The sequence below is a fragment of the Dipodomys spectabilis genome, unplaced genomic scaffold, assembly GCF_019054845.1.
Source record: "Dipodomys spectabilis isolate Male_0828 unplaced genomic scaffold, ASM1905484v1 ptg000422l, whole genome shotgun sequence".
NCBI lineage: Eukaryota > Metazoa > Chordata > Mammalia > Rodentia > Heteromyidae > Dipodomys > Dipodomys spectabilis.
Window position 1 is genome coordinate 6,132,417 of NW_024871099.1, and position 26,477 is coordinate 6,158,893.

At 58.3% G+C, this 26,477-nt stretch overlaps 1 protein-coding gene across 3 annotated transcripts in view; it reads left to right on the forward strand.

Annotated features, from left to right (window-relative positions):
- The window catches only part of Pak4 (p21 (RAC1) activated kinase 4), a 28,364-nt gene extending 8,191 nt beyond the window's left edge, over nt 1-20,173 (forward strand). The window contains exons 1-9 of one of the 3 annotated variants that reach the window (XM_042668172.1): nt 12,252-12,304; nt 13,496-13,736; nt 15,303-15,761; nt 15,931-16,362; nt 17,108-17,241; nt 17,402-17,528; nt 18,084-18,209; nt 18,951-19,085; nt 19,288-20,173. In XM_042668172.1, coding sequence (XP_042524106.1) covers nt 13,533-13,736; nt 15,303-15,761; nt 15,931-16,362; nt 17,108-17,241; nt 17,402-17,528; nt 18,084-18,209; nt 18,951-19,085; nt 19,288-19,443 — 1,773 coding nt within the window. In that variant the 5' untranslated portion in view covers nt 12,252-12,304; nt 13,496-13,532 and the 3' untranslated portion in view covers nt 19,444-20,173. Of the gene's footprint in view, nt 1-12,251; nt 12,305-13,495; nt 13,737-15,302; nt 15,762-15,930; nt 16,363-17,107; nt 17,242-17,401; nt 17,529-18,083; nt 18,210-18,950; nt 19,086-19,287 lie in introns of those variants that run through there. The other 2 variants (XM_042668171.1, XM_042668173.1) reach the window with 2 other exon arrangements.
- The last annotated feature ends 6,304 nt before the right edge of the window (nt 20,174-26,477 follow it).

A 26,477-nucleotide genomic window follows, 5' to 3' on the forward strand; every position in this document is an offset into this window, starting at 1 on the left:
AAGTGGCTCCCAGCCGGGCACCAATAGCTCCTGCCTGTAATCTTAGTTACTCAGGAGGCTCAGATCTGAGGATCAAGGTTCAAAGCCAGCTCGGACAGGAAAGTCTGTGAGACTGTAGCTCCAATGAACCACCAAAAAGCCAGAAGTGGGGGTATGGCGCAAGTGGTAGAGCATTAGCTTTGAGTGAAAAGGCTAAAGGACAGCACCCAGACCCTGAATTCAAGCCCCAGTACTAGCACAGAGAGAGAGAGAGACAGAACAACAGAGGGAGAAAAAGAGGGAGAGCGCTTGCATTGGCAGCCTAAAGTCTTGCCCACCTCCTGCTGGGTTTGTTTGGGGCAGGTCTGAGGCAGCAGGGGACTCCACCCTCCACTCCCCAGTTTTGGCCTGGTGGGGTGAGGACCTCTTCATTCCCTGCTACTTCCAGGCGCTGCCTGGGCTCCAGCACAGAGGGTGGGCGGGCTGCTGCCCAGAGAGGAGGCTGTAATTTTCCTGCAATTTCAAGGGCTAATTAAAGGTTTTCCTTGACTAATCAGCTTACGGTTTAATTATCAGGGACCAAGCTCAGGGGTGCGGGAAGCGGCTCTGCTGGGGTCTCCCTGCCATGTGGCAGGGAGGAATCCACCAGCTCATGGGGGGAGCTAGGATTGGGGGATCCCCATTTCACATCTTTGGTGCTGAGTATGCCCCCCCCCCAGGCTAGGGCCTGTCTTTGGGGGCCCTGAGGGCCAAGAGCTGCTGCATTGGTGAGGGGAGGTGAGAAGGGGGGCCTGAGCCCGGCTGTGGGGGTTGGCTATCTGGGCCCTGGCTGGACCCCTTGGGCTTCTGGGAGTTTACAGGGGTCAGGGGGAGATGACCAGGGCTGGCCGTGCCAGGCTGAGCTTCATTCCTTACATTCTTTGCAGGCCCCAGACTCCAGTGGCCCAAGGTGGGGGAGGGTAGGCCTTGTGGACAGCGCCTTGCCCCTCCCCCCCCCAGGCCTCTGGCCTGGATCTGAGGTCACCTGTCACCATCTTGGATGGCCTGGGCTCTCCCACTGCACCTCCCTGGCATAAGCATCCAGCTTTCTGTGTTAGGGAGGGGCTCACAGAAGTGGAGGAGATGGCTTGTGGTGCCAGCCAGGTAGCAGCCTAGCCCCCTCCACAGGCCCCAGAGCCCAGTCACTCAGTGCTGGTCTTCACTTCCGGTTCCATGGGGAGAACAGTCCCTGCTGGCTACTACTTGAAGACCAGAAGGGCTGTGCTGAAGACAGGGACACCGTGCAGCCTCCAGGGGAGCCGGTTGATAGCCTGAAGATAGCTGCTTCCCCTCCCTGGCAACAGCTCCAGTCCAGCTTCCTGTCTGACCCCAGGCCAGGCCCTGAGCCCAAGAATTGTGAGAGTCAGCCATGTTGCTGTGGTGGCATCACGAGGCCCCCTGCTACTGCCATAGCCACCCGGATGCCTGGAGAGGTGGCCCGTGCTCAGAGCTGCTAGCTGGGGTCCCCAGGGCCAACCACCCCAAGTTCTGGACTCCAATGAGCTTTACCCAGACTCAAAAGAATGTCCTCTCATGCCTGTAATCCTAGCTACTCAAGAGGCTGATCTGAGGATCACAACCAGCCTGACAGGAAAGTCTATGAGACTCTTATCTCCAATAAACCACCAGAAAGCCGGAGGTGACTCTGTGGCTCAAGTTGTAGAGCTCTTACCTTGAGCTGAAGAGCTCAGGGACAGTGCCAGGCTCAGAGTTCAAGCCCATGGCTGACCAAAAAAAAAAAAAAAGAATGGCCTCCTACCTCCCCAAGTCACCCACTTAGAAGGAACAAGCAGTTGTGACCACAACCCCCTCAGCCCTGATCATCACAAAACAAGTCCTAAACACCATATGTTTTATTTATTTAGGCCTGAACCAGGACTTGAACTCAGGGCCTCACAGTTTCTCTCTGCTTGCTTGCTCACCTCTGGTGCTCTACCACTGGAACCAGGCCTCCATGCCAACATTTTGCTGGTTCTTTAGGAGGCAGAGTTTCATGGGCTTTCTTGGCCTGGGCTGGTTTGGAACTGTGATTCTCAAGATGTCTGTCTCCTGAGTAGCTGGGATTACAGTCATGAGCCAATGGCACCAGACCCAGATTATCTTAAATCCCCTTTTTTTTTTTTTTTTTTTTTTTTTGTTGGTTGTGGGGCCTGAACTCTGGGGTCTGGGTGCTTTCCCCCAGCTCTTCAGCTATAGACCAGCACTCTACCACTTGAGCCACAGCCCCACTTCCGGCTTTTTCTGATTATGTGGTGCTGAGGAATGGAACCCAGGGCCTCATGCATGCAAGGCAAGCGCTCTACCACTGAGCCACCTTCCCAACCCCAAATCCCCTTTTCATGATCAGATTTGGTTGGAAGGCCTGGGTTTTTTGTCCTGGGCAGTCTCCTGCTCCTGTGTACCATGGTGCTGTTTCTGGGGACTGGGACTAGGTCAGAGCCCCGATGATGCAGGCTCAGTTGAGATGAGGTGGGAGGGGGGTGTCTTGACTGGGCGGCTCTGTTTGCCTAGTATGTGGCCTGTTGTCTGTGCAGCTGTCTGATGGACAGGGAGAATAATAGTTGTTAAGTTAAAGACCCAGAGTAGATTAAAAAGCTGAAGCCACTCCCTGTGGGGCTGGCGCCTGGATGCCGCAGGAGGGCCCCAACCGAACTGCCCAGCCGAGAGCCTGAGTGGTGTGGTGGGTGGGCAACTTTCCAGCCCCTTCTCTCCCCTCCCCTTCCCCCCCTCCCCTCTCCTCCATCCTCCAGGGCATGATAGTGACCTGGGTCCTTGGACTGCCCTGATCTGTGCTCCTGTAGCTCCTGTGTCTCCCCCTCTCCCCCTGCAGCCCCAGCCCCCCAGTGCTCCTTGAGACCCTGCTGCCACCCTGGTCATTAGCTGGGACCCACACAGGAGGGGTGGATTGGGGCAGGGGCAGGGGGCCCTCCTCCCCCCTCTGCCCTGCCCTGCCAGCCTCCACAGAGAGGTGACTGTCCAAGATGCCACTCAGTTCTGTCACCAAGTCCATGGGCCTGCTCATGTGGCAGCCCCACCCCAGCCCTGTAGGCCTCAGTTTCTCTGTTTTGGAAACTGGCTGGCTGAGGGTTATTTCTTCCATGTAAGGCACTCAAAAGGGGAAACGTGGGGCTTCTCAGTAATAATGTTCAGTGGCCTGCCGCCCCCCCCTTGTGGGCCCTACATCCCACCACCCCCTGTCAAGCTGAGGCCCTCTCCTCACAGAACGCCTCCTCCCGTGATGGAGGCAGAGAAGTCCAGGAGCAGGGAGAGGCCCTGGCCCTACCTGGGGAATCAGGGAAGGCTTCCTGGAGGAGGAGCCTCAGGCTGAGGCCTGAGAGTGGATCCAAGGTAGTTGGGAGTTTGCTCCAGGGAGAAGGAATGGAATGACAGGCTCAAGGACTCAAAAGTTGGGAATGGGTGTGGCGTTTTAATAAAGGATCAGAATTTTGAGTAAACTTGCAACTTTCACACTAACTGCACATCCTCTTGTGGGAAGTGTGTGAGCTCAGGCTGCGGGGGGGGGGGGGGGGGGGGGGGCACCTCCTTCACCCAGTTTCACCCAGTGGTAACTTTGTACAAAGCTGGGGGGGGCAGGATGCCAACCTTGATCAGGGAGACAAAGCTCCATCTGAGCTTCCTCTCCACGCCCAGCCACTTGCTGTCCGCGCCCCACCGTCCAGTTCTGCGCCCTGACCACTGCGTGACGTGAGCAGACACAGTGGGGGAAATAGACTCAGGGTGGAGATGGCTTAGCGGTAAGCGGGCGCCCTCTCCCGTGGCCTTGCTGTGGACCTATGATGGCTCCAGCTGTTCAGAGGTTTCGCGCGTTAGCTCCTCTCCATCTTTTCCGCACTCTCTCTGCGATCTGCGCCTGCGATCTGCGCCTGCGCCCTGCGTGAGCCACTCCCACCTCCCCCTTCCTAACTGGGTTGTTACCCAGTACAGCTCTGAGGCTCTACTGGGCCTTCTTCGGCCATGCGCCTTGTGGCATTTCTTCGGCCATGCGCCTTGTGGCATTTCTTCCCCTCGGTAGCTCTTCATCCTCTTCGGTGGACTTGTGCACACAGACCTTTTCACTTTAATGAGGTTATCTTTTTTTTTTTTTTTTTTTCCCTAGAACCAGGATTTGAACTCTGGGCCTTCTTGCCAGGAAGGTGTTCTGTCATTTGAGCTATGCCTCCAGCCCTTTTTTGATTTCATTATTTTTCAGATAAATTCTCATATTTTTGCCCAGAGCCCATTTTGGACTATAAACTTCCTACCTACACTTTCCGTATTGCTGGAATTACAGGTGGTACCATCACACTAGTTTCTTGGTTGAGATGAGGTCTCCCCAAACCTCCCGATCTTTGCCTCCCAAGCAGATGTAAGTTTTCCTTTTATGGATTGTGCTTTTGGTGTCAAGTTGAACCCTGTGGCTTAGATTTTGAAGATAATTTCCTGTGTGTTTTGTTTCTCTAAAAGTTGTATGGATTTACATTTAAGTCCAGGATCAGTTGTGGGCTAGTTTGTGCCAAATGTAGGGTTTAGATCAAGGATCATTTGAGTTTGGTCTTGCATATGGGTTTTTCCTTGTCCTAGCAACTTGCTTTACATATTGACTTTCTTCCCCTGACTTCCCTCTGTTGCTCTGTCAAGAATCCATGTGTGGGGCTGGGAAGGTGGCTCAGTGGTAGAGTGCTTGCCTTGCATGCATGAGGCCCTGGGTTTAATTCCTCAGTACCACATAAGCAGAAAAAAGCCAGAAATGGTGCCGTGGCTCAAGTGATAGAGCACTAGCCTTGAGCTGAAGAGCTGAGGGACAGCACCCAAGCCCAGGTCTCATGACTGACTGAAAAAAAAAAAAAAGAATCCGTGTGTGCCCTGTCAGGCATCAGCGGCTTAGGCCTGTCATCCTAACTACTCAGGAGGCTAAGATCTGAGGATCACAGTTCAAAGCCAGCTTGGTCAGGAAAGCCCATAAGACTCTTAGATCCAGTTAAGAGATTAGAGCGTTAGCCTTGAGCAAAAAGCTAAGGGACTGTGCCCAGGCCTGAGTTCAAGCTTCAGCACCAGCACAAAAACAAGGAATCAGTGCCATGAGATGTCACTTGGCATTTATTAGGATGGTTACTGTCAAAGACAAAATATAGTCAGGTGCCGTCCTGCACTCCTGTAACTCCAGCTATACAGGAAGCATAAATAGGAAGATCGTGGTCCAAGTTCTGCCCAGGCCAAAGAGGAAACTATCTGAAAAGTAATCTAGAAACAAAAAGAACTAGAAGCATGGCTCAAGTGTAGAGTGCTTGCCTAGCAAGTGCGAGGCCTTGAGTTCAAATCTCAGTAGCACCAGAAAATAAAGGAAAGATCAAACACAGAATTTAATCGTGGCCAGGAGCTCTAGCCTAGGTGTGCTCCCAAAGCAGAAACAGGCATTTGCACCCCAGTTCATGGAGGGTCCTTTACAGCCAGAAGTGGGCAGACCCAGTGATCAGTAGATGAACAGAGAAACAGCATACTCAATGGCATGTTATTGGGCCCTAAAAAGGGATGACACTTAAAGACGCTGTCATCGTTGGTAGTGAGACAAGCCAGAAGCTTCCTCAGCCTGGGCCCAGCTCACCACTGGCCCTGTACGCTGCCGGTCCATGGCTGTGGGGGCAGAGGGAGGGGGGCAGTGGGGACTCTGGCTGGGGGCTGCAGTTGAGGACTTCAGCTGACGCACAAGCTCAGATTAGTGCACAAAGGTCCTCCTGACCCAGCAGAAAGAGGTCCCCGGAGGGGGCCTGTGGGGGCCTTCTGAGCACCAGCGGCTACCCGGCTGACTAAGTGAGAATGCGCTCCATCCGATCGCAGCCTCCATAGAGAAGCCTAGGCCCCAGTCAGATGGAAGATGTCCCACCTTGTTCTCTGGGTCTAGGGCCCTGGCACATGACTGGGAGGAGCTGTGGGTCAGATCAGGGTGCATAGAAGAGTCACGAGACTACACGCACACACGCATGCTCTCAAATTAGGACTTGATACAGTTAAAGCATCACCTGACACAGCGTATCACAGAGTGATCATTGCAGTGGAAAGCCCATGTACCTGTACATGAGGAACAGAGGCCCATCTCTTCCTTCACCCCCAAAGCTCCTGCCCCCTCCCTTGCCTTTCCCTGTACCCCCAAAGCTCCTGGCTCCTTGCCCGCTTCTTGTTTTGCCACCTCTGGATGTATCTCTGACAGCCTTCTGTCCCTTTCCTGGCTTGGCACACTTTACCTAAACATTCCTAGGCTGCGTTGGGTTACCACATTGTTTTCCCCACCCCCGCCATTTGAGGCTGAGTCTAGCTCTGAAGGCCGCAGCAGGCCTGAAACTCCTGCCTGGGCCTCCCGCGGAGTGCTGAGACTACAGGAGTGCAGCGCCACGCCGGGCTCTTAGCATCGTTCCTTCCAGGAACCATCCTCAATGGAGGAATATTTGTCTTGTTTCCAGTCTGTTGCCGTTCACAGTTCACCATGCTACCTGGAAAGAGCCTTCCAGGCCTCCCCCTCCCCCCACGCAGCTCACTGATGTTTGTACCCCGGAAAGCACTTTCCAGGTCCCAAGTGTGTCTCCCAATCCCCTGGATGCCGCTGGCCCTGTGAGAGAGCCAGGGGATGCATGCCAGGTCTCAGAACAGAGACCCCTCACACCTTGTAGGGGAGGCTCCAGGAATGGGGGGCAGCACAAGTGTGGGGGGGTCATCCTGTTTACCCTTTGGCCTGAATTAAGGAAAGGACAAATGAATCAATTGCCCCCCCCTTCCTGGGACCAGCAGGGAAGTCCAATCCTAACCCATCCCCTCAGCCCAAACCGGCCCAGCTGGTTTGGGGAGGCCTCCCGGCCTGGCTGCTGCCTGGCACCCCGCCCTGCAGGGCAGGACTGGCCAGAGTTCTGCTCCGGGTCCTTGGCCCGGCGCCTGTTCTGGGAGTAGCAGAGCAGGAGAAAGGGGAGGACGGGGCTCTCCTCCTGGGCCCAGCTACTCATCGGGACTGGGTGATGGCCCAGTAAAGGCCTAGTGAATGGGGGGAGTGGGGGCTGGCCCAGAGGAGACCAGCCTGGGCTCCTGAGCAGGTGCCCGAGGTGGAGCATTCTCAGCCCATGTATGCACATGCGCAAGCGAACACACACACACACGCGAACACACACACACACACACACACACGCGCGCACGCACGCCTGCTGGGGAGGTGGGATCTGGGGAGGTGGGATCTGGCGGGGGGGCGGGGGGCGGGGGAGGCCCGGCTGTCCTTTCTCCTGCTCCTAATGGCCATCCTCAAACTCAGAGCCCTGCCTGGGAATCTCAGCCCCTCGCTTCCCTGTAGCGCCCTGGGCACGTCACACAGGCTCCCTAGCTTCCCTGTGCCTCCGTTTCTCCTGTGTTCTCCTGTGTAGGGCGTCGGTGAGGCCTGGGCCTGCCCTCCCTCAGCAGGTCAGTTCCCTGTGAGCAGCAGGCGCCCCTCCCCACCTCCTGCCTCCCCTTGTGTCTCACCCAGCACTTGCTGGCACCCTAGCCTGGGAGGGGCCGGACTGCCGCCACTCTGCTACCCGCCCCCTCCCACATCTGAGAGTGCCCCCCCCCCCCGCCACACCTAGAGGACCCCACAGCCCGTCCCAGGGGGTGAGGGGCCATAGCTGTGGCCACGCGGCTGTCTCCAGCTTGCCCTGCCTCCCGCCCTCTGTGCCCCGCCCTCCACTGCCCAGGGGTGGTGCCTGGGCAAGGGCTGGGCTCACCGCTGCAAGGCAGGCTGGGTGCAGAGCCAGCAGCCTCCTGGGAAGGGCCCTGGGTCCCCAGGCCCTGCCCTCCCAGCTGGGGACAGCTGTCCCCCGCTGCCCTTGGAGGGCGGCCTAGGCAGTGGAAGAGGATGGTGGAGGTGAGCAGGGGAGGAGCGGAGAGGACGGGCCAGCGGGAGCCAGGGGATGGGCCACCCCTTTTCTGGGGCCTGGCCAGTGTGAGGGCAGACCCCAGAGCCCCTGGGCACTCCCGTTCCTGGGGTCTGCTGTACCCTGGCCTTCTGACAGGCTGAGGCTCCCTGCGCTACTCCCGGCAGCCCTCATATCAACTGGCCATGGGCCTGCAGCCTAGCCTGCATTTCCTTCGCCCTTTTATTTTGACTTTTTAAATTTATGTTTATATATATGTCTATAATATAGATAGATGTACATTTTTTTTCTTGTCAGTCATGGGGCTTGAACTCAGGGCCTGGGCACCGTCCCTGAGCTTTTACTCAAGGCTAGCACTCTCCCACTTGAGCCACAATTCCATAGTCATGGCCTGTGACTATCTGGGGAGGTCTCATTCTCAGCCCGTGGGCCAGTCGCCCAGCATCCACGGGGAGGTGAAGCCGGTCCCCGGTGTGTGACTTCTTGGAGATTGTGGCCCGCGTGTACCCATGAAGCCGGGAAGCTCCCTCTGGACTTTGCAGTGCTCCTGCCCACACCTCCCAGCAAGCTGGGCTCCAGCCTTTGGCCACCAGCCTCCAATGCCAGCCTCCTGTGGGGACTGTGGGAGGAGGCAGCAGGCTGCTGCGGGTGGAGGGAGGCTGGGTTGCCATGGACTCGAGCCTGGGCTGGGGCCCGGGCTGGCTGAATATGGCCAGGTGGAGGAGACACTGTATCCTCCCTCAGCCACACTCCCCCTCCGCCCCCAGCCTGAGACCATGGCTGCCTAGCCTGGAGAAAGTGAGACCCTCTGAAGGGCTGCCTGGGCGAACTCCCACATGTGTGTTCATTCCTTCATGCATTCATTCATTCACCTTGCCAGCAGCAGTGGTGACTGGCAGTGAGCCTGTAGAGAGGCCCAGGCCCCCACCACGCTGAGTTGTTCCATTGCTCCTCCAAACATCCCTGCGAGGCAGGGACTGCTGGTACCCACAGCTCATGGGTGGAACCCTGCAGCTCAGAGAGGTTGATCGGCTTGTTAAGGCCCCACAGCTGGGGATGGCAAAGCTGGCACCGAGGCGTGGGCTGCCCTGAGCCCCTGCGAGGCCTCGGCCCTGGGCAGCAGCCAGGCTGCAGGAAGGCTGCACGGACACTGGGGGCAGTGGGCACTTGGCTGTTGAAGAGGTAGGGAGAAGAAGGTAGGATTTGGGGTGGGGGCATTTGGGTACCCTAGAGCCTTCCCCATAGTGGGCACCTCCTGGCTTCCCTGGCTCTCCCCATGCCCGCTGCTGCTTCCCATTGAGCCCAGACTGCCTCCCCAGGGGTCTCACTGGTGACTGTCACCTGCCCCCCTGCTCCTCTGTGAGCGCCCTGCAGGGCCGGGTGTCAGCCAGCCATGTGAGCCAGGCAGCCCCCGCCGCCCTGTTTTCACCCCTCCAAGGGTGCCTGGAGGGGTCCTGAGGGGGCTCAGGAAAGTGGGAGTGCTCAGGTAGGCAGTGGGGTGCCTGCTGTGGGCTGCAAAGGCAAGCTAGGCTACCCTGTGTGGTCAGAGCCCAGCCCTGGAGAGGGGGGGCAGACTGACACCAGTGAGGGTAAGCGGGGACCAATGGCAGTGGCCTTGAGTGCAGGCAGGGGATGCCGAGCACTTGGGCATGGGGTGCACCAGGCCCTCCATGCCTTCCTCAGAGCCCGGGGGAGAGGGCCGCACATGCGCACACGTGTGCACACACACACTCTCCTCATCCTTCCCCGGGCTGACTCCTTGGGTCACCTGGGAGGGGGGTGAGGGAGTAGTGTCATGAAGTTCAGAGGGGAGAATGTGTGGGTTCAGGAGCAGGTGACTCGGCCATTAGAATTCAAATTTTTTTGGCACTACTGGGTGCTTTTTGAACTAGGGGTCTCTCACTTGCTCAGCTGGTGCTCTTTTACTTGACACACAAGCTCCTCTTCCTCATCTGTCCCTGCTTGAGTCCCCTGGCCACTCTGCCTCTAGGTCCCCTCTTCCAGGGGTGTCTGAGGTGTCCTGAGCAGGAGCAGCAGGTAGAGACTGATCATCCTCAGGGGATCAAGTGCTCCTGGGGCTGAGCAGTGCTATAGGTTTTGGGGTCCAGCAGAGAGCACAAGAGGCAAGCATCCCTGGTTTGTGGGGCTGACCCTCCAGGGCAGAGGCGGACGCCCCTTGTGGCATCTATACCCCAGTGTGAGCAGTATGATCGAGCCCAGGAGGCCTGAGGTGGGAGGAGCTAGAGGCTAGGGGAGAGAGGATGGGCAGATCCCATCCCACAGGCCCTCTGGGCCTCCAGGATGAGTTTTGGAGTACAGGAGAGAGGCTAAGAACTTCACCTGTAAAGTTTGCTGGACACCTCCAGGACCGGCTCCACATGACCTTCATGAGTGGCCGCATCTGTGAGATGGTTCAGGTGACTGGTGCCTCAGGGGGTGCAGGGGGCCTCTGAGCTCCAGGTGGACACTGGTTGGGTCAGGAGGCCTCTCCCACTCTCGGTGGTGGCCAGGACAGTGTTGGCACTGGAGCTGCGTCAGGGAGCCTGGTCACCGCAAGGACTGGTTCTCAAATGTTCTGGGATGGACCATCTTGCCAAGGGCCTGCAGAAAAGTTGGTTAAGCAGCTCTAGATCAGGAATTGATGTCCATGGCAGCCAGCCAAGCCAGATAGGAGGGGACAGGGACATGGTCTGGGTGGAAGGAACAGGCAGGGATCAGGGCCAGCCTTAGAGAAAAGAGTAATATAGACAGAACCCCCCCCCCACACACACACCTCAGGCCACCGTCCTCAGACAGGCAGGTAAGAGTGCCCAGCATCCAGTCCTGCCAGCCTCTCACTGGCTCAGCATCAGGTGCCATGATCGGGCCAGCACATACTGCTCTTCACCAAGCCTGCAGGACCTGGACCTGCTGGTCGGTGACATGGCTCCCAGTGGCTGGCCCCTTCCTCTTAGGGCTGGAGCACAGAGCAAGCAGGATGCCAGACAGAACGTTGGGGGGTGGGGGCACCCAAGGGACGTGCAGTCCCTGCCAGCTGCTGGTGTCATCGTGATGGTCACTGAGTGCGGTGTCTGGTGGCCCTGGGCCTGGCCTGTAGTGCCTTATTCTGTGTGACTCCGGCTACAGCCATCCCTGTCTTTACCAGAGGGGAAACTGAGGCACGGACTTGCTTGGTCAGGCCATGTGTTGAGCTCTCTGGTATGGGTGGCATTGGGCCATTCCAGGAGGGATACAGCCACATAGCCCCCTCCCCTCGGCTCCCTCCCCTCCCCCACTGCCTGACAGCAAGGCTCTGAGCTGGCCTAGAACTGGGTGGGGCTCTGCCTGGTCACTATAAACATGGCCAGTTCCTCTGTTTGTCCTGCCCTCCGTGCGGTGCCCAGAGGAAAGGGGTGGCCCAGGCAAATATCCGTAGGTGTGCCCCTCTTCTGCTTCCCCTGCTTAGGGGTGATGGGGGAGACTGCACAGCAGGGGAGGAGAAGGGGGAAACAGCCAATCACTTGTATCCCTTCCCTCCCCTCCCACTTGCCCTCCCCTCCAGGGCTATGAGTGGTTCCTGCCCCTGCCAGTTGCATTAGGGCTTTGGGGAGGAGGCGCTGAGAGCCTGTGCCAAGAGTTCAAGGTGAGGGCAGGCCGGACACAGAAGGCCGGGAGGTCACACAGCACATGGGCACACGGGGCTCGTAAGCAAGACCACACAGAGGAAAGTAATGAGGAGCCCGGGGCAGATGAGGACTGCAGGAATGGCTGTCTGAGACCCCAAAGCAGAAGCTAAGATGCCTCAGCCCACATCCAGTGACCCAGGCAAGCAGAGAAGCAGGTGGGGAGAGCCCTGGGCAGGCGGCTCCGGCCTCCTGGGGCCCGTTGAGATAGGCTGGGTGCCCGCGCCCACCCACCTCCTACTGAACTGCAGCTGCCAAACCAGTTCCCAGGCTGGCGTCCTGCCCCGTCCCTGATCCTGCTTCCAGGCTGGGTACTCCCCTCCCCTCCTGAGCTACTTCCTCTGGAAGGTCATCCAGGAGAGCCCACTGAAGCTGAGCCTGTGCCCAGCACTGTGCCAGACACTGGGGAAACCCTCTGGGAAGGAGACAGAGGTCCCCACTGGTGTCCCTGTCCCAACATGCCTTGCCCTCAGCAGCCATCTCCAAGGATGTCCCTGCAGGTCACTGACCTCCCTGGGGACAGATCTGCCTGCCCCTCCTGTGGGCCCCCAGAGGTCAGAGCCTGTGCAGGTCATCGCCTCGGCCCTGGCACCAGCCAGCAGGTGGCCACACACAGAGGCCTGATGGAGAGTTACAGACGTGCACAGTCTCGTCCCTTTTCACAGATGACTGAGCCGCAGCCCTGACAGGCGACGCCACCCGTGCGAGGGCGCTTATAGCCCGCCAGCCTCCAATCAGGTGTGTGAGACAGGAGGTGCGGAGCGGCCTGCCAGGGTTGGGCGTTTGTTTAATTCAGTTTGTGGACCCTAGTAAGGAGTCAGTGTTTTCTAGCAAAGCCGTTTGAAACCCGTGTTTACAGAGCAGGGCACCGAAGGGTCTGCGGGGCAGCGTGCCCTCGGACCTCCTTTCACTGCCCCTTACTTCCCTTGTGCCCCAGGCCACAGCAGATGCAGGGGACACCCCACTCCCAGGCCATCATTTCTAGGACTCCCTGTGGGTGCCACCGTCAGCTTCCCCTGCAGCCCTTTGCCTCTTACCCCACTTAACCCTGAGCATTGCCACGAGCTGGGCTGGCTTGTGCCCCACTGCAGACCCAGAGCCTAAAAATTGGGGTATGTGTAAGCCAGGTGCCCGGTGGCTCACACCTGTCATCCTAGCTACTCAGGAGGCTGAGATCTGAGGATCGTAGTTCAGAGCCAGCCCTGGCAGGAAAGTCTGTGAGACTCCTCTATCTTCAATAAAACACCAGAAAAAGCCAGAAGTGGCTCTGTGGCTCAAGTGGTAGAGCGCTTGCCTTGAGCGAGGACCCAGGCCCAGAGTTCAAGCTCCATGACCGACAAAAAAAATTAGGGAGTGTGGCCTTGCGGACTGCTCATGGCCAGTTCACTAGCCTTTGGTGGAGGAGTAAACAAACACAGGGTTGGCATCCCCAGCCTATATCAGTTCTAGGCAACAGTGTGGGTGAGGGATAGCTGCCTGGCAAGATCACCCCTTTTCTGAGTGCTCAGTGTGCCAGGTCTGGCTTGTGCCAACACCAGCGAAGCAGGCTCTGAGAATGGCAGAGGGCTGGGGACTTCCATCAGAGGATTGAAGGAGGGTGTAAGGAAGGAGTCGTGGGGAGCTCTGAGGGAGGGAGTTCCAGGCAAAATCCCTGGTATACAAGCTGATCGGATGTGAGGCAGGGGTGGGGACAGGGGCTGTGTGGGGTCTTGGACCTAAGGGCTCTGAGTCTCATCCCCTGGCTTCCCTGCCTGGGAGGACCCAGAGCCTGGTCTCAGAGGCCAGGGAGGAGGCTGCTGCCCCCTAGTGGTCCAGCTGGGAAGCTGCAGGGTGGGGGGGCCGACCAGGGTCAGCACAGGGACAGCTGGGTGTGTTTGGGCCACTCTCCACCCAGCACTGACCCTACCCCTGTGGTGATTCCTTCCACAGGCCCAGGCCGGCAGGAGCCCCAGCTCTGGCAGGCACCATGTTTGGGAAGAGGAAGAAGCGGGTGGAAATCTCAGCACCATCCAACTTCGAGCATCGCGTGCACACAGGCTTCGACCAGCACGAGCAGAAGTTCACGGGGCTGCCCCGCCAGTGGCAGAGCCTGATTGAGGAGTCAGCCCGGCGGCCCAAGCCCCTCATCGACCCTGCCTGCATCACCTCCATCCAGCCTGGAGCCCCCAAGGTACGCAACAATGCCCAAGCAGATCCTCCCTTCCCCCCGCCCCAGAGCCCAGCCCTCCCGTACCTGACCCTCCTCCCCAACATCCATCTGCCTCTTGGGAAATTGTGAGAGTTACTGTAGTCCTGGTGCCCAGATGTGGCCTCCAGCCAGGCAGGCTCCCGGGGCCAGATGCCTGCTGGGAGGGCAGCCAGGTTCGTCCCCAGTGGGTAGAGCAGCCAGGCCTACTGGTCAGCAGGCTCAGTGCCCAGGCAGGCCTGCGGCTGATTCATTCTCCTGCTGCCAGCCCAGGGTCAGCCAGGTAACCATAGCCAGTGCCCAGTGTCAGCCTGTACCCCCACCACAGGGTGCTCTGAGTCCCGTGGCCTCTGGACCATCCTTAAAAGCAAGCCTTCATGTCCAGCTGGATAATTTATGCCCAGCAATGGGTGCTGGGTATCAGGACCCACACTCCCCAGGGTGCTCCATGCTTGGTCCTCAGGTCCCTGGCAGCAGGTTGTGCTGTGTCTCCTCAAGTCTAGCCCCACCCTGCTCCCCCAGGAGGAAGGGCTCTGTCAGAGGACACATCAAGGGACCTCTTGGGTAGGCTCTAGCCTGAGGCCCTAGGCGTATGGCCAGGACTCTCCTTGTGTTCTCGTAGCCCGCTTGACCCCAGTCCTAATGCCACAGCCTGCACCGGGGGCCATCTGTCTGGCTTTCTTGGGCTGTCTTGGCAAGGCCAGCCTTCCAGGAAAGGCAGGGGCAGCCAGGCCTGTGAGTGGCTGGGGTGAGGCCAGGTTCTCTGCGCCTCTCCCTGTATGCCAGCCTCTGCTGGAGGGGCTGAGAGGTAGCAGGACAGGACTAGAGGGAAGACCAAGGCCCTCAATGGACAGACGCACATGCTCTGTTAGAAGGATGGAGCAGCTGCTTCCCCTACCCCTGCCCAGTCTGGGACAGATCCCAGGTGCTTTCCCACCCGAGCCATGCCCCCAGAGCTGGTTGCTGACACTTAGCCCCAGGATGGGGGCTGGTCAGGCAGGGTGTACCCAGAGTATCCAGGAAGCCGTCTTTGTCTTCTTCTTGGGACCAAGACACCTCTCACTCTCTGTACCCCACTCTCAGCCTCCAGAGGAGCAGGGATTGTGGTTTTGGGGTTAACGATCTTGGCAGCCTGCAAGGGAAGAGTACTGAGCCCAGCCCGACCTAGCGGCCTGTAATTTGTGGCTCTCTAGGGCTGATTACAGACTGCGCTGGCCTCTCCCTCCCTCCTCCTTCCCTCCTTCCCACAGGCCTGATTCTCCCCAGTCTGGGGAGCTAGGGAAAGATGGGGTGCACCTCAAGGATGCCACCCAGGCTGCTGAGCCTGCTCCTTCAGCTCCTACAGCTGCAGCTGAGTTCTGGGGCGCTACAGGGCCCCTGGTCCCTCCCCGCCCCCCTCCATCCACCCCACCATTCACCCACAGCATTGCTTCATTCCGTCTCTGTCTTGTCTCTGTGTGTGTGTGTATGTGTTGTTCTGTCTCCATGCCGGATGCACGTCCTGTGCCCCCTCCTTGCCCGGCCCCCACCCCGCATTGCCCCGGCCCCCAGACCATCGTGCGAGGCAGCAAAGGTGCCAAGGATGGGGCCCTCACACTGCTGCTGGACGAGTTTGAGAACATGTCGGTGACACGCTCCAACTCACTGCGGAGAGACAGCCCGCCACCCCCTGCCCGTGCCCGCCAGCAGAATGGGGTGCCAGAAGAGCAAGGGCCCCCAGCCAGGGGCGCCCCAGAGAAGGCTGGAGGCCGAGGCCGGGCCACAGGGCGCAGTGAGGCGGGTGGCGGCAGTGGTGACAGGCGGAGGGGGGGCCCGGAGAAGAGGCCCAAGTCTTCCAGGGAAAGCCCAACAGGACCCCAGGAGTCCTCCCGGGACAAACGCCCCCTCTCTGGGCCCGACGTCAGCACCCCCCAACCTGCAGGTCTGGCCGGTGGGGCGAAGCTGGCAGCTGGCAGGCCCTTTAACACATACCCACGGGCCGACACGGACCACCCACCCCGGGGTGCCCAGGTAACCTGACCCCACCCCAAGATGCCCTGGCTCCCTGTCTGTTCCCTGTGCCCCCCACCAGCCCTGCCCAGCCCTGTCATTTGCTCATCCTGACCACCCATGTGTCTGTCCCTCAGCCCCAGAGGACCTGTCCTACCCGCCACTCACAACTGCCTCTCTTCTGTTTCAGGGGGAGCCACACACCATGGCCCCTAATGGGCCATCTGTGGGGGGTCTGGCTGCCCCTCAGTCTTCCCGGCCTCCCACCCGAGCCCATGGTGCCCCCAGCCCTGGCATGCTGGGCCCCCATGCCTCTGAGCCCCAGCTGGCCCCTCCAGCCCGCACCCTTGCTGCTCCTGCTGCACCCCCCGCCCCTGGACCCCCTGGACCCCGCTCCCCACAGCGGGAGCCCCAGCGAGTGTCTCACGAGCAGTTCCGGGCTGCTCTGCAGCTGGTGGTGGACCCGGGGGACCCGCGCTCCTACCTGGACAACTTCATCAAGATCGGCGAGGGCTCCACGGGCATCGTGTGCATTGCTACCGTGCGCAGCTCGGGCAAGCTGGTGGCCGTCAAGAAGATGGACCTGCGCAAGCAGCAGCGGCGGGAGCTGCTCTTCAATGAGGTACGTGGGGCGCCTTTCCCGAGCCCAGCCCGGCCTCCCCAAACCCCAGTCCCACCTTGGCCCCATCCAAAACCAGATCCTCATCTCTTGTCTCCTGCACCTCCATCGGGCCCACCCACTCCCCTGCAGCTCCTGGCTCGGGTCCACTCTTGGCGTCCCTGGCCATTTCCCACACACAGCGAAGAATTTTAGGGCTCTTCTCCATCCCGCCCCTTCCAAGCTCTGGGTTCTGTCCAACTTCCGGCTCTGGCCCCCAGAGGTATGGCTGTGAGGTCTCCCTTTTCCGATGATGGAGGCTGGGCAAGGCCAGCTCCTGCTTCCTGTCCTCCACACAGCCCCCACTTGCCCCAGCCCGGTCCCTGGAAGCCCAGTGACCCTGTAGTCCCCAGGCCTTTCCCTTCTAGTCCTTGTACCCAGCATTCTTGTACTCAGCATTCTGACTGTGTGTGCACGCATGAACACACGCACACGCACATGTGCACATAACCTTTAACCACTCCTCCTACTTGTCTCCTCTGGGCCCCGACCCTTTTCTCCCTCCCTTAGACACCACCAGAGACCTGCCAGGACTGGCCAGGATGAGAGAGGAAAGCATGGGGGTGTGAGGGGTGAAGGGCACACCCCCCAGAATGGAGGCGTCACCTTCAAGCTGGCTGCTGGCTTTTGGCAGCAGTGGGGAGCAAGGCCCAGACCCAGGAAGGGGGGCCAAGTGAAGGCCATGGCTGACCCCTCCCTCCCCATCCAGGTGGTGATCATGCGAGACCACCGGCACGAGAATGTGGTGGAAATGTACAACAGCTACCTGGTGGGGGATGAGCTCTGGGTGGTAATGGAGTTCCTGGAAGGAGGCGCCCTCACAGACATCGTCACCCACACCAGGTACGCATGCGTGTGCTCTCCTGGCCGCGCCCCACCCCGTGGAGGCAGGTCTGTGTGGCTGCCATTGACTTCCTAGGCCTCAGTTTCCCACCTGAGGCGGGGCTGTGCCTGTTCAGCCCCGGGCAGGACCCCGTCTGCCCAATCCCTCCCTCACGTGCAGGATGAATGAGGAGCAGATCGCCGCCGTGTGCCTGGCCGTGCTGCAGGCCCTGTCTGTGCTGCATGCCCAGGGTGTCATCCATCGGGACATCAAGAGTGACTCCATCCTGCTGACCCACGACGGCAGGGTGAGCAGGCGGGCACTGGCTGGGTGGGTGAGCACTGAGTCCAGGTTCAGTCCAGGGTCTCAGGTCCAGGTCAATAGGGCCCAGACTATCCCTGGACACTGAGGGGACAGGCTTGGGCCCACAGCCACAAGCTGGCCAGCCGAGCAGCCAGGATGGGGTCATGGCTGAACTGAGGTGCCTGGAACACACACACACACACACACACACACACACACACACACCAACACTCACACACACACCAACACTCACACACACACCGGGTCAGGGCTGTGTGACTCTCAGACCTGTGAGCAGAATGTATTTCTCTGAGGAGACCTGTGAAATGAAAGCACCCTAGCACATGGGCCCTCCAAGCTAGGCCCATCTCTATCCTCACCCAGGCTCCGGGAGCAGCCCCCACACTGCCCACCTGTCAGATTCGACAGCCCAGCTCTGATCTCTGGGCAACACAATGGAGTCATCCTGGCCAAGGCCAAGCTGGCAGATAGGTGGACACCCCTGCTTGGCCTTGCCCAGACCAATGCCCCTGACCTCCCACCTCTCCCCGGGTCCCAGGTGAAGCTGTCAGATTTTGGGTTCTGCGCCCAGGTGAGCAAGGAGGTGCCACGGAGGAAGTCACTGGTTGGCACACCTTACTGGATGGCCCCGGAGCTCATCTCCCGCCTTCCCTACGGGCCAGAGGTGAGCCCAGCGGTGGCCTAGCTGTCCTGCTGGCAGTGGGAGCAGCTGGCATGGGGAAGGGGCCAGTCTCAAGGAAAGGAGGTAGGGCGCATGCGTGTGTTCCTGTCTTCATCTCTCCATTCATTCCGGATTGAATACTAGCTTGAAGAAAACTGTGAAAGCTCGTTACAACAAAACTAAAGGAGCCAGCACTCGTGACTCACACCTGTAATCATAGCTACACAGGAGGCTGAGACCTGGAAGACCATGGTTCAAAGCCAGCCCACGCAGAAAAGTCCATAAGGGGAAAAAACAAAATAACACCAAAATATGAAGTGCTGAGTCCTTAAGCTGTGAAGAGGTTTGGGGGACCGGGCTTCAGACAGCCCTGTCTGTGCACACTGGTTTCCTCAGTGTCACCTTGGCCCCTTGTGGCCCCACAGCCAACCCCTGGCAGCAGGGGACATCTCCCAGCCTGTGACCTCCACTGGCATTCTAGATACTTTGGCTAAAACCCCAAGGCTGGTCCTGATTGGCTCAACATAGGTCATCTACACCTTTCCCAATTTCTGATTGGGCAGCCTAGGTCATAGCCCGCCTATGGGAGGGGTTTCACCAGAGGAAGCCTGGGCCTGGTTAGCTAGGGATTCTGGAGCATGCAAGATCTGGCTGGCTGGGCATCCTCAACCATATTGTAGGCCCCAGCCTCACGGAGGCCTGGCCGCCTGAAGCCCAGCCCAGCCATGCTTCTCCCCACTCCAGGTGGACATCTGGTCACTGGGGGTAATGGTAATTGAGATGGTAGATGGGGAGCCCCCCTACTTCAATGAGCCACCCCTCAAAGCCATGAAGATGATCCGGGACAACCTGCCACCCCGACTGAAGAACCTGCACAAGGTGGGCCGCCTGGCGAGGAGGGACATGTGGCACATGACACCCCTGACCCAGAGGCTGGAGGTCACAGGCCCTCCTGGTGGGAAGGGGGTCTTCCAGGGCCTGGCTGCTGCCCACTCACTACCCTGGGGCCTTCAGGTGGGTGGTGGGGTCCACCAGAGCCAGTACCTAGCACCCCACCCCCTGAGCCAGTCTCCTCCCTCAGGTGTCACCATCCCTGAAGGGCTTCCTGGACCGCCTGCTGGTGCGTGACCCGGCACAGCGGGCCACGGCAGCCGAGCTGCTGAAGCACCCGTTCCTGACCAAGGCGGGCCCGCCCGCCAGCATCGTGCCCCTCATGCGCCAGCACCGCGCCAGATGAGCCCAACGCGGCCTGAACCAAAGAGCCTGTGGGCTGCCCTGCGCCCACCACGCGGCCCTGCCTGCAGAGGCTGCCCGCCAGACACCGTGGGCACACGCTGCCCTCCACGCTGGGCCTCGAAGAACCCCACTACTGAACCCAGGTTTTGATTCTGGGGCCTCAGATGACACGAGTGTCTTGTGGGAGCAAGCGAGGCTCCCGGAACCCCGGCCTCCAGGACGAGGCCCTCCTGGTGCTCTGTCCAGGGAGGAGACGGCCACCCAGCACTGGAAACCCGCAGCGGGGACCCTGGGCAGAGAGACCACCAGAAGAGAGGGTGTTCTGTGTGTGTGTGTGTGTGTGTGTGTGTGTGTGTGTGTGTGTGTGTGTGTGTGTGTACGCGCGTGCGTGTGTGTCCTCACACACTGAAAGTCTAGCAACTCTGTCCTCAGCCTGCAAGTGGCAATCTCAGACCTTACCAGTTCCCAGCCCCCTCCCCCTGAGCCATTGTGGGGGGTCAATCATGAATGTCTGAAGAGTGGCCTTTCCCCAGAGCCCTGCACCCCCTTTTCTCTGTCACTGAAGAGGGGCAGTGAGGCCTCTGCAGAAGTGACTTCCGCGCCGGACGCCTCCGTTTTCTAGAAGTCTATTTATATTGTCATTTTATAACACTAGCCCTGGCTCCTGACCGGGGCCAGGCGACGCCGGTCCCGTGGCAGCTGGGAGGCCCGTCCCTGCCCCGCACCGCACCGCCCCCTCCCCTCCCCCGTTAGTTTTACAATTAAAACATTTTCTTGTTTGGGTGTGTGCTGTGTAGACACCTCTGCCCGGCCATCTTGGGGGGAGATTGGGGGACTAGAATCTAGTAGCGCAGATTTCTGTGGCAGTCCAGCCCTGTGAGCTGACTGTCAGCCCCTGCCCAGCCCTGTGCTGGCAGCCCCGGCCTGTCCCCCCCGGGCCCTGCCCGGGCCTGGCCATAGACCCCAAGACCCCCAAGCCATCAGGAGCTCTCAGCCTTCTTAATACAGAGGTTCTTTTTTTTTGTTTTTTTGGTCGTGGGGTTTGAACTCATCCTGGGCACTGTCTCTGTGCTCTTCAGCTCAAGGCGGGCGCTCTACCACTTGAGCCACTGTGCCACTTCTGGTTTTCTGGTGGTTTATTGGAGATGAGAATATCATGGGCTTTTCTGCCCAGGCTGGCTTTGATCCATGATCCTCAGATCTCAGCCTCTTTAGTAGCTAGGATGACAGGCATGAGCCACTAGCGCCCAGCTAATACAGAGGTTCTTGTTCCTCAGCATTCCTGGGGGTATAAATGGATGGTCACCTCACCAATGGAGACACAAGAGGCCACTAACCCTTGGCAGGACTCTTGACTAATATGGCGGCCCAGTCCCTCCACCTTGCATACAAAGCCTCCCCCCAAACCTTCCAGATTAGCAGCTGGGGGCACTGCAAAAAGTGGCCTTCCAGGCTTTTGGGCTGGCAGAGCTGGGGAGCACAGCCTGGAGTGGGGACACCCCACACACCCCAGAAATGAACATGAAGTCAGCCAGGCAAGTGTGCTGTTGGTGATGGGGTTCGAGGCACAGCAGTGGATCCAGTCAGACCAGGTTCACAAACCCGGGGCTGACTCACAGCCTGGGTGGCACTCAGCAATTTGCATTTCCTGTTTTAAAAACTGTTTTGATGGTACTGAGGTTTGAACTGAGTTTTGTGCTTGCCGTGCGGACTCTTTCCCACTTGAGCCATTGTCTCCCCCACCCCCAGCTGCAGTTTATTCCATTTGTTTGTGGTTGTTGTGGGTGTTTTTGTTTTTTGCCAGTCCTGGGCTTGAACTCAGGGCCTGGGCACTGCCCCTGAGCTTCATTTGCTCAAGGCTAGCACTCTACCACTTGAGCCACAGCGCCACTTCTGGTTTTTTTCTGTTTATGTGGTCATCAAACCCAGGGCTTCATGCATGCTAGCAAGCACTCTACACTAGGCCACATTCCCAGCCCCTGTTGTGTTTTTGAGACTGCCCATACCATACTGGCCTCCAACTCTCTCAGTCCTCTTGCCTCAGTTTCCCAAACGCTGAGATTGCAGCAGAATGGGGCCCTGCAGCATGCTGGCTCACGGGGTGACTATTGGTGTCTCAGCAGAGTGGGCAGGTTGGACGCCCTTTCTGGTCTGCCAGGCATAGGGCTGGCCTGGCCCTCCCGGCCCAGCAAGCAGAGCCACCGTCCCATCAGCTCTGAGCTGGGGACAATCAGTAAACAAATCCACTGAAGGCCCTGCCCGGGTGAGCCAGAAGATGACCAAGGAAGCCTCTCTGAGTAGTCACAGGCCACCAGGAGCACACGAAGCAAGGGCTGGGTGTGGCCGTGCAGAGCTGTGGAGCGGAATGTTCTGAGCTGTGAGGACCCAGGCTGCCTTCTATACATCGATGAGGAGCCATCACCAGACTGTAGGACTAGATTCTCCTGCCCCCCCCCTCCCCCAAGGCTTATCCCTGTCTCCTGAGGGGACCCCTATCTGGAATGGGTTGAATAGTGTCCTGCTTCCCCCCACCAAAAAAAAAGGTGTGACCAATCCCTAGTTCCTGGGACCCAGAAATACTACTACATCTGGCAAAAGCTTGCGAGCTGGACATAAGATCACCCTGTACTAATGACCTGGATGGAGCTTCCACACTCCAGGACAGTGTGGTAGCACACTCCTGTCATTGTAGCTACTCGGAGGCTACAGGTAGAAGGATCAAGGATAAAGGCTAGACATCTGGCAAAGGTGTGAGACTCAGTCTGAAAAAACTAAAGCAAGGGGCTGGGAAGGTGGCTCAGTGGTAGAGCACTTGCCTTGCATGCCTGAGGCCCTGAGTTCGATTCCTCAGCACCACATAAGCAAAAAGAAAAAAGCCGGAAGTGGTGCTGTGGCTCAAGTGGTAGAGTGCTAGCCTTGAGCTGAAGAGCTGAGGGACAGTGCCCAGGCCCAGAGTTCAAGCCCCAGGACCGGACCCAAAAAAAAAATAAAGCCGTACGTTGGTGGCTCCCACCTGTAATCCTAGCTACTCGGGAGGCTGAGATATGAGGATCACGGTTCAAAGTCAGCCTAAGCAGGAAAGTCTATGAGACTCCTATTTCCAATGAACCACCAGAAAATCAAAGTGGTGCTGTGGCTCAAAGTGGTAGAGCACTGGACGCAAGTGAAAAAGCTCACGGACAAGTGAAAAAGCTCACGGACAGTGCATGGGCCCTGAGTTCAAGCCCCATGACCAAAAAAACAAAAACACTAAAGCATAAAGTGTTGGAGATGTGGTTGGTTCAAGTGGTAGAGCACCTACCTAGCCAAGTGTCCCGAGTTCAAATCTCAGAACCAATCAAACAACAAAAATTAAGAGACTGGGGTCCCAAAAGTGCCTTCAGTAGCCAACCCCCAGGGATCAGAAGACTTCTCACTAGGCTCCGCCTCTTAAAGGTCCCACCACCACTTCCCAACAGTGCCAAACTGGGGACCACACACACCTTTAATCCTTGGGTCTCCAGGGAGCATTCCAAACCTAGAATGTAAGCTTGTTGGGAAGGGGTGGTGTGGGTTCTAGCTTCTGCCCTGCAGAGCTGGGGCCTTTGCCCATGTTCACTTGGAAACCAGTTTGCAATGTTGTATTGTAATTCACTTTCCAGCTATACCCTTGGGGCTTGAACTCTAGGGCTGGGTGCTGTCCCTCAGCTCTTTAGCTCAAGGCTAATAAAGCTCTACCACTTGAGCTACAGCAACACTTCAGTTTTCTGGTGGATTTTTTTTTTTTTGGTCGGTTGTAGGGCTTGCTAGGAACTCTCTCATTGATCCACATCTCCAGCCCTTTTATATACTACTTTGTTTTTTGTTTTGTTTTTGTTTTTGCCAGTCCTGAGGCTTGAACTCAGAGTCTGGGCTCTGTCCCTGAGTTTCTTTGTGTTCAAGGCTAGTGCTCTACCACTTGAGCCTCAGCACCACTTCCGGCTTTTTCTGAGTAGTTTATTGGTGATAAGAATCTCATGGACTGAGAATGGGCTGGGGGCCCGGAGGGTGTGGAGGATAAAAAAAAAAAGAATCTTATGGACTTTCCTGCCTAGGCTGGCTTCGAACCTTGATCCTCAGATCTCAGCCTCCTGAGTAACTGGGATTACAAGCATGAGCCATTGGCATCCAGCTATATGCTACTTGAGATAGTCTCACTTCCTGCCTGGGCCTGTATCTGGACTATGATCCTCCTATTTTTTCATTTCATACCATAGCTGGAGTAATCAGACACCATTCTACCCAGCATCTGACCACTGTACTGGAGTCTCAGAGACTTCTGCCTGGGCTGGCCTAGAACCACGATCTTCCTTCTTCCAGGAAGCTAGATTGGCGCTCAGGGATTCCTCCGGTTTACTTAGAAGTTTTGAGTTTTGTTTCCTTGTTTTTTCTCCTAAGTTCTGGGGTTTATCCTGGTCTCATGATCCAAACATGGCCCAAGGTCTGGGAGCCACTGCATGGGAGGAGATCTGTACCTCAGGTGGGGACAATGTCTCCAGCAAAAGCCCTGAGACAAGACTGGGTGTGTAGCTCAGTGGTAGAGTACTGGCCTAGTATGCATGAGACACTGGGTTTGACCCCACTCCACCCAGCACCAAAACGTCTCTCCTTGTTTTTAACCCAGTAGTGGTGGCACAAGCCTGTAATTCCAGCACCATAGACAGGAAGATGCCGAGTGGAAGCCAGCCTGAGCCACAGAACAACACTGTCTTAAAAAAAAAAAAAAAAAAAAAGCTGGGCGCCAGTGGCTCACACCTGTAATCCTAGCTACTCAGGAGGTTGAGATCTGAGGATCGTTGGTTCAAGGCCAGCCCGGCAGGAAAGTCTGTGAGACTCTTACCTCCAATAAACCACTTAGAAAACGAAGTGGCTCTGTGGCTCAAGTGAAAGAGCACTCACCTTGAGCTGAAGCGCTCAGGAACAGCGCCCAGTCCCATAACCGAACAAAGGGGGGGAAAAAAAGCCAGGCACCTATAGCTCACACCTGTAATCCCAGCTACTCAGGAGGCTGAGGTCTGAGGATCATAGTTCAAAGCCAGCTCAGGCAGGCAAGTGTGGAATATTTTTATCCGCAATGAACCACCAGAAAGCCAGAAGTGGAGCTGTGGCTCAAAGTGGTACAGCACCAGCCTTGAGCAGGCATTGATTAGTTTGTCCTTCCCAGAAATCCCAGCCTCTGGGCCCTTCCCCTGGTGTTTTCCCACATCAGGGCAGATCAGGTCATCTCTCGTGCCTCAGTTTCCTGGTCCCATCCAGACACAGGAAGACAATCAACCAATGTTAACCATGTGTGTCTGCAGAAGTGTTTGGCTGCCAGGCTGTGCAATGTCAAGGGAGTTCCTGGACCTCTCTGTACTCGCTTTCCTGACCTGCAATATGGGCACAACAACAGCGTTGGACCTGGCACACAGGCAGCCCTCAATTACATGGCGTCATCACTGGGGTAGCAGCCCAGTTCCCCCCAGTGTCTGACAGCACGGGGCTTGGTGCCCTGGAGTGGGGAATGTGGGACAGGAAGTAGCCGTGGAACTGTGGGTACCAAGAAACCTGATGTGACCTCTACCTGTACACTGCCAATCATTTGCTCCTGTTTGTGCTGATCCTGGGGTTTGAACTCAGGGCCTGGGCACAGTTCCTGAGCTATTTTTTTTGTTCAAGGCTCTGTTTATCTTTTTTTTTTTGGGGGGGAAGGGGTGGTACCGAGGGAGTGTGTTGACGGGCTCACTATGTCACCCAAGCTGTCTTGGAACCCATGTCTCAGCCTTCTCTGCATGCTGGGATTACAGGCGTGTACCGCCTAGCCCGGCCAGCTCCTCCCTCTTTGTTGAGAGGATGAAGTAACCTGGGAGTGCTTGTGGGTTCTGCTCTGGGTCCTCTCTCTGCAACTCTGGGCCTACCTGGGCAAGGTGTGGGATGTGACCAACCAAAAGCATCTGGCTCTACAGGTTTCCCTACCCCCCACCCCAAGCACCCAGCCTCCACCATCCCCCCATCCCTCCCTCCCATCTGTGACCTGAGGGAGGAGGCAGGAAGGGGTGCAAACACCCAGAAAACCCCAGCTGGAGGCTGCTTGCTTCCAGGCGGCCCCCGGGGTCCTCCACCTCCCTGCCCAGCTCGCCTTCCCGGCCTTGCTTTGCTCTTTGCAACTTGCTTTCAAGCACAGACAGTCCCCAGGTGAGGGAGGGGGCTGAAGAGGGGGAGAAAGGAGGGTCTTCATGAACCAAAACCCCATCCCTGCCCTGACGTAACTCCTCACGCTGTCCAGGTCAGTCCTAGGCCCCTGTCCACAGCTGGCCTTGGGGGAAACTGGGACAGGCAGTGTGGAGGCTGGGGAAGGCTGGGGACTGTACCCCCGGGTCCGAGGGAGGAGGCTGGGGACTGGACCCCCTGGGTCTGAGGAAGGAGGCTGGGCCTGGATCCCTGGGTCTGAGGAAGGAGGCTGGGCCTGGATCCTGGGTCTAAGGGAGGAGGCTGGGCCTGGATCCCCGGGTCTGAGGGAGGAGGCTGGGCCTGGATCCCTGGGTCTGAGGGAGGAGGCTGGGGACTGGACCCCCGGGTCTGAGGGAGGAGGCTGGGGGCTGGACCCCCCCGGGTCTGAGGGAGGAGGCTGGGCCTGGACCCCCTGGGTCTGAGGAAGGAGGCTGGGCCTGGATCCCTGGGTCTGAGGGAGGAGGCTGGGGACTGGACCCCCGGGTCTGAGGGAGGAGGCTGGGGGCTGGACCCCCCCCCGGGTCTGAGGGAGGAGGCTGGGGACTGGACCCCCGGGTCTGAGGGAGGAGGCTGGGGGCTGGACCCCCCCGGGTCTGAGGGAGGAGGCTGGGGGCTGGACTCGTATTCCCAGGGAGGAAATCTGGGGGAAGTTTGCTCCAGTCAGAGGGAGGAGGACCCCGGGGGCCCAGATCCTCGCCCCAACACGCCCTCTATTAAGTGCGGGCTGGGCCGCCCCGCCCCCTCCCGCCCCAGTTAACCCGGAGCCCGCGGGAGCCCCGGGACTCAGAGGCTGGACCCGGAGGACAG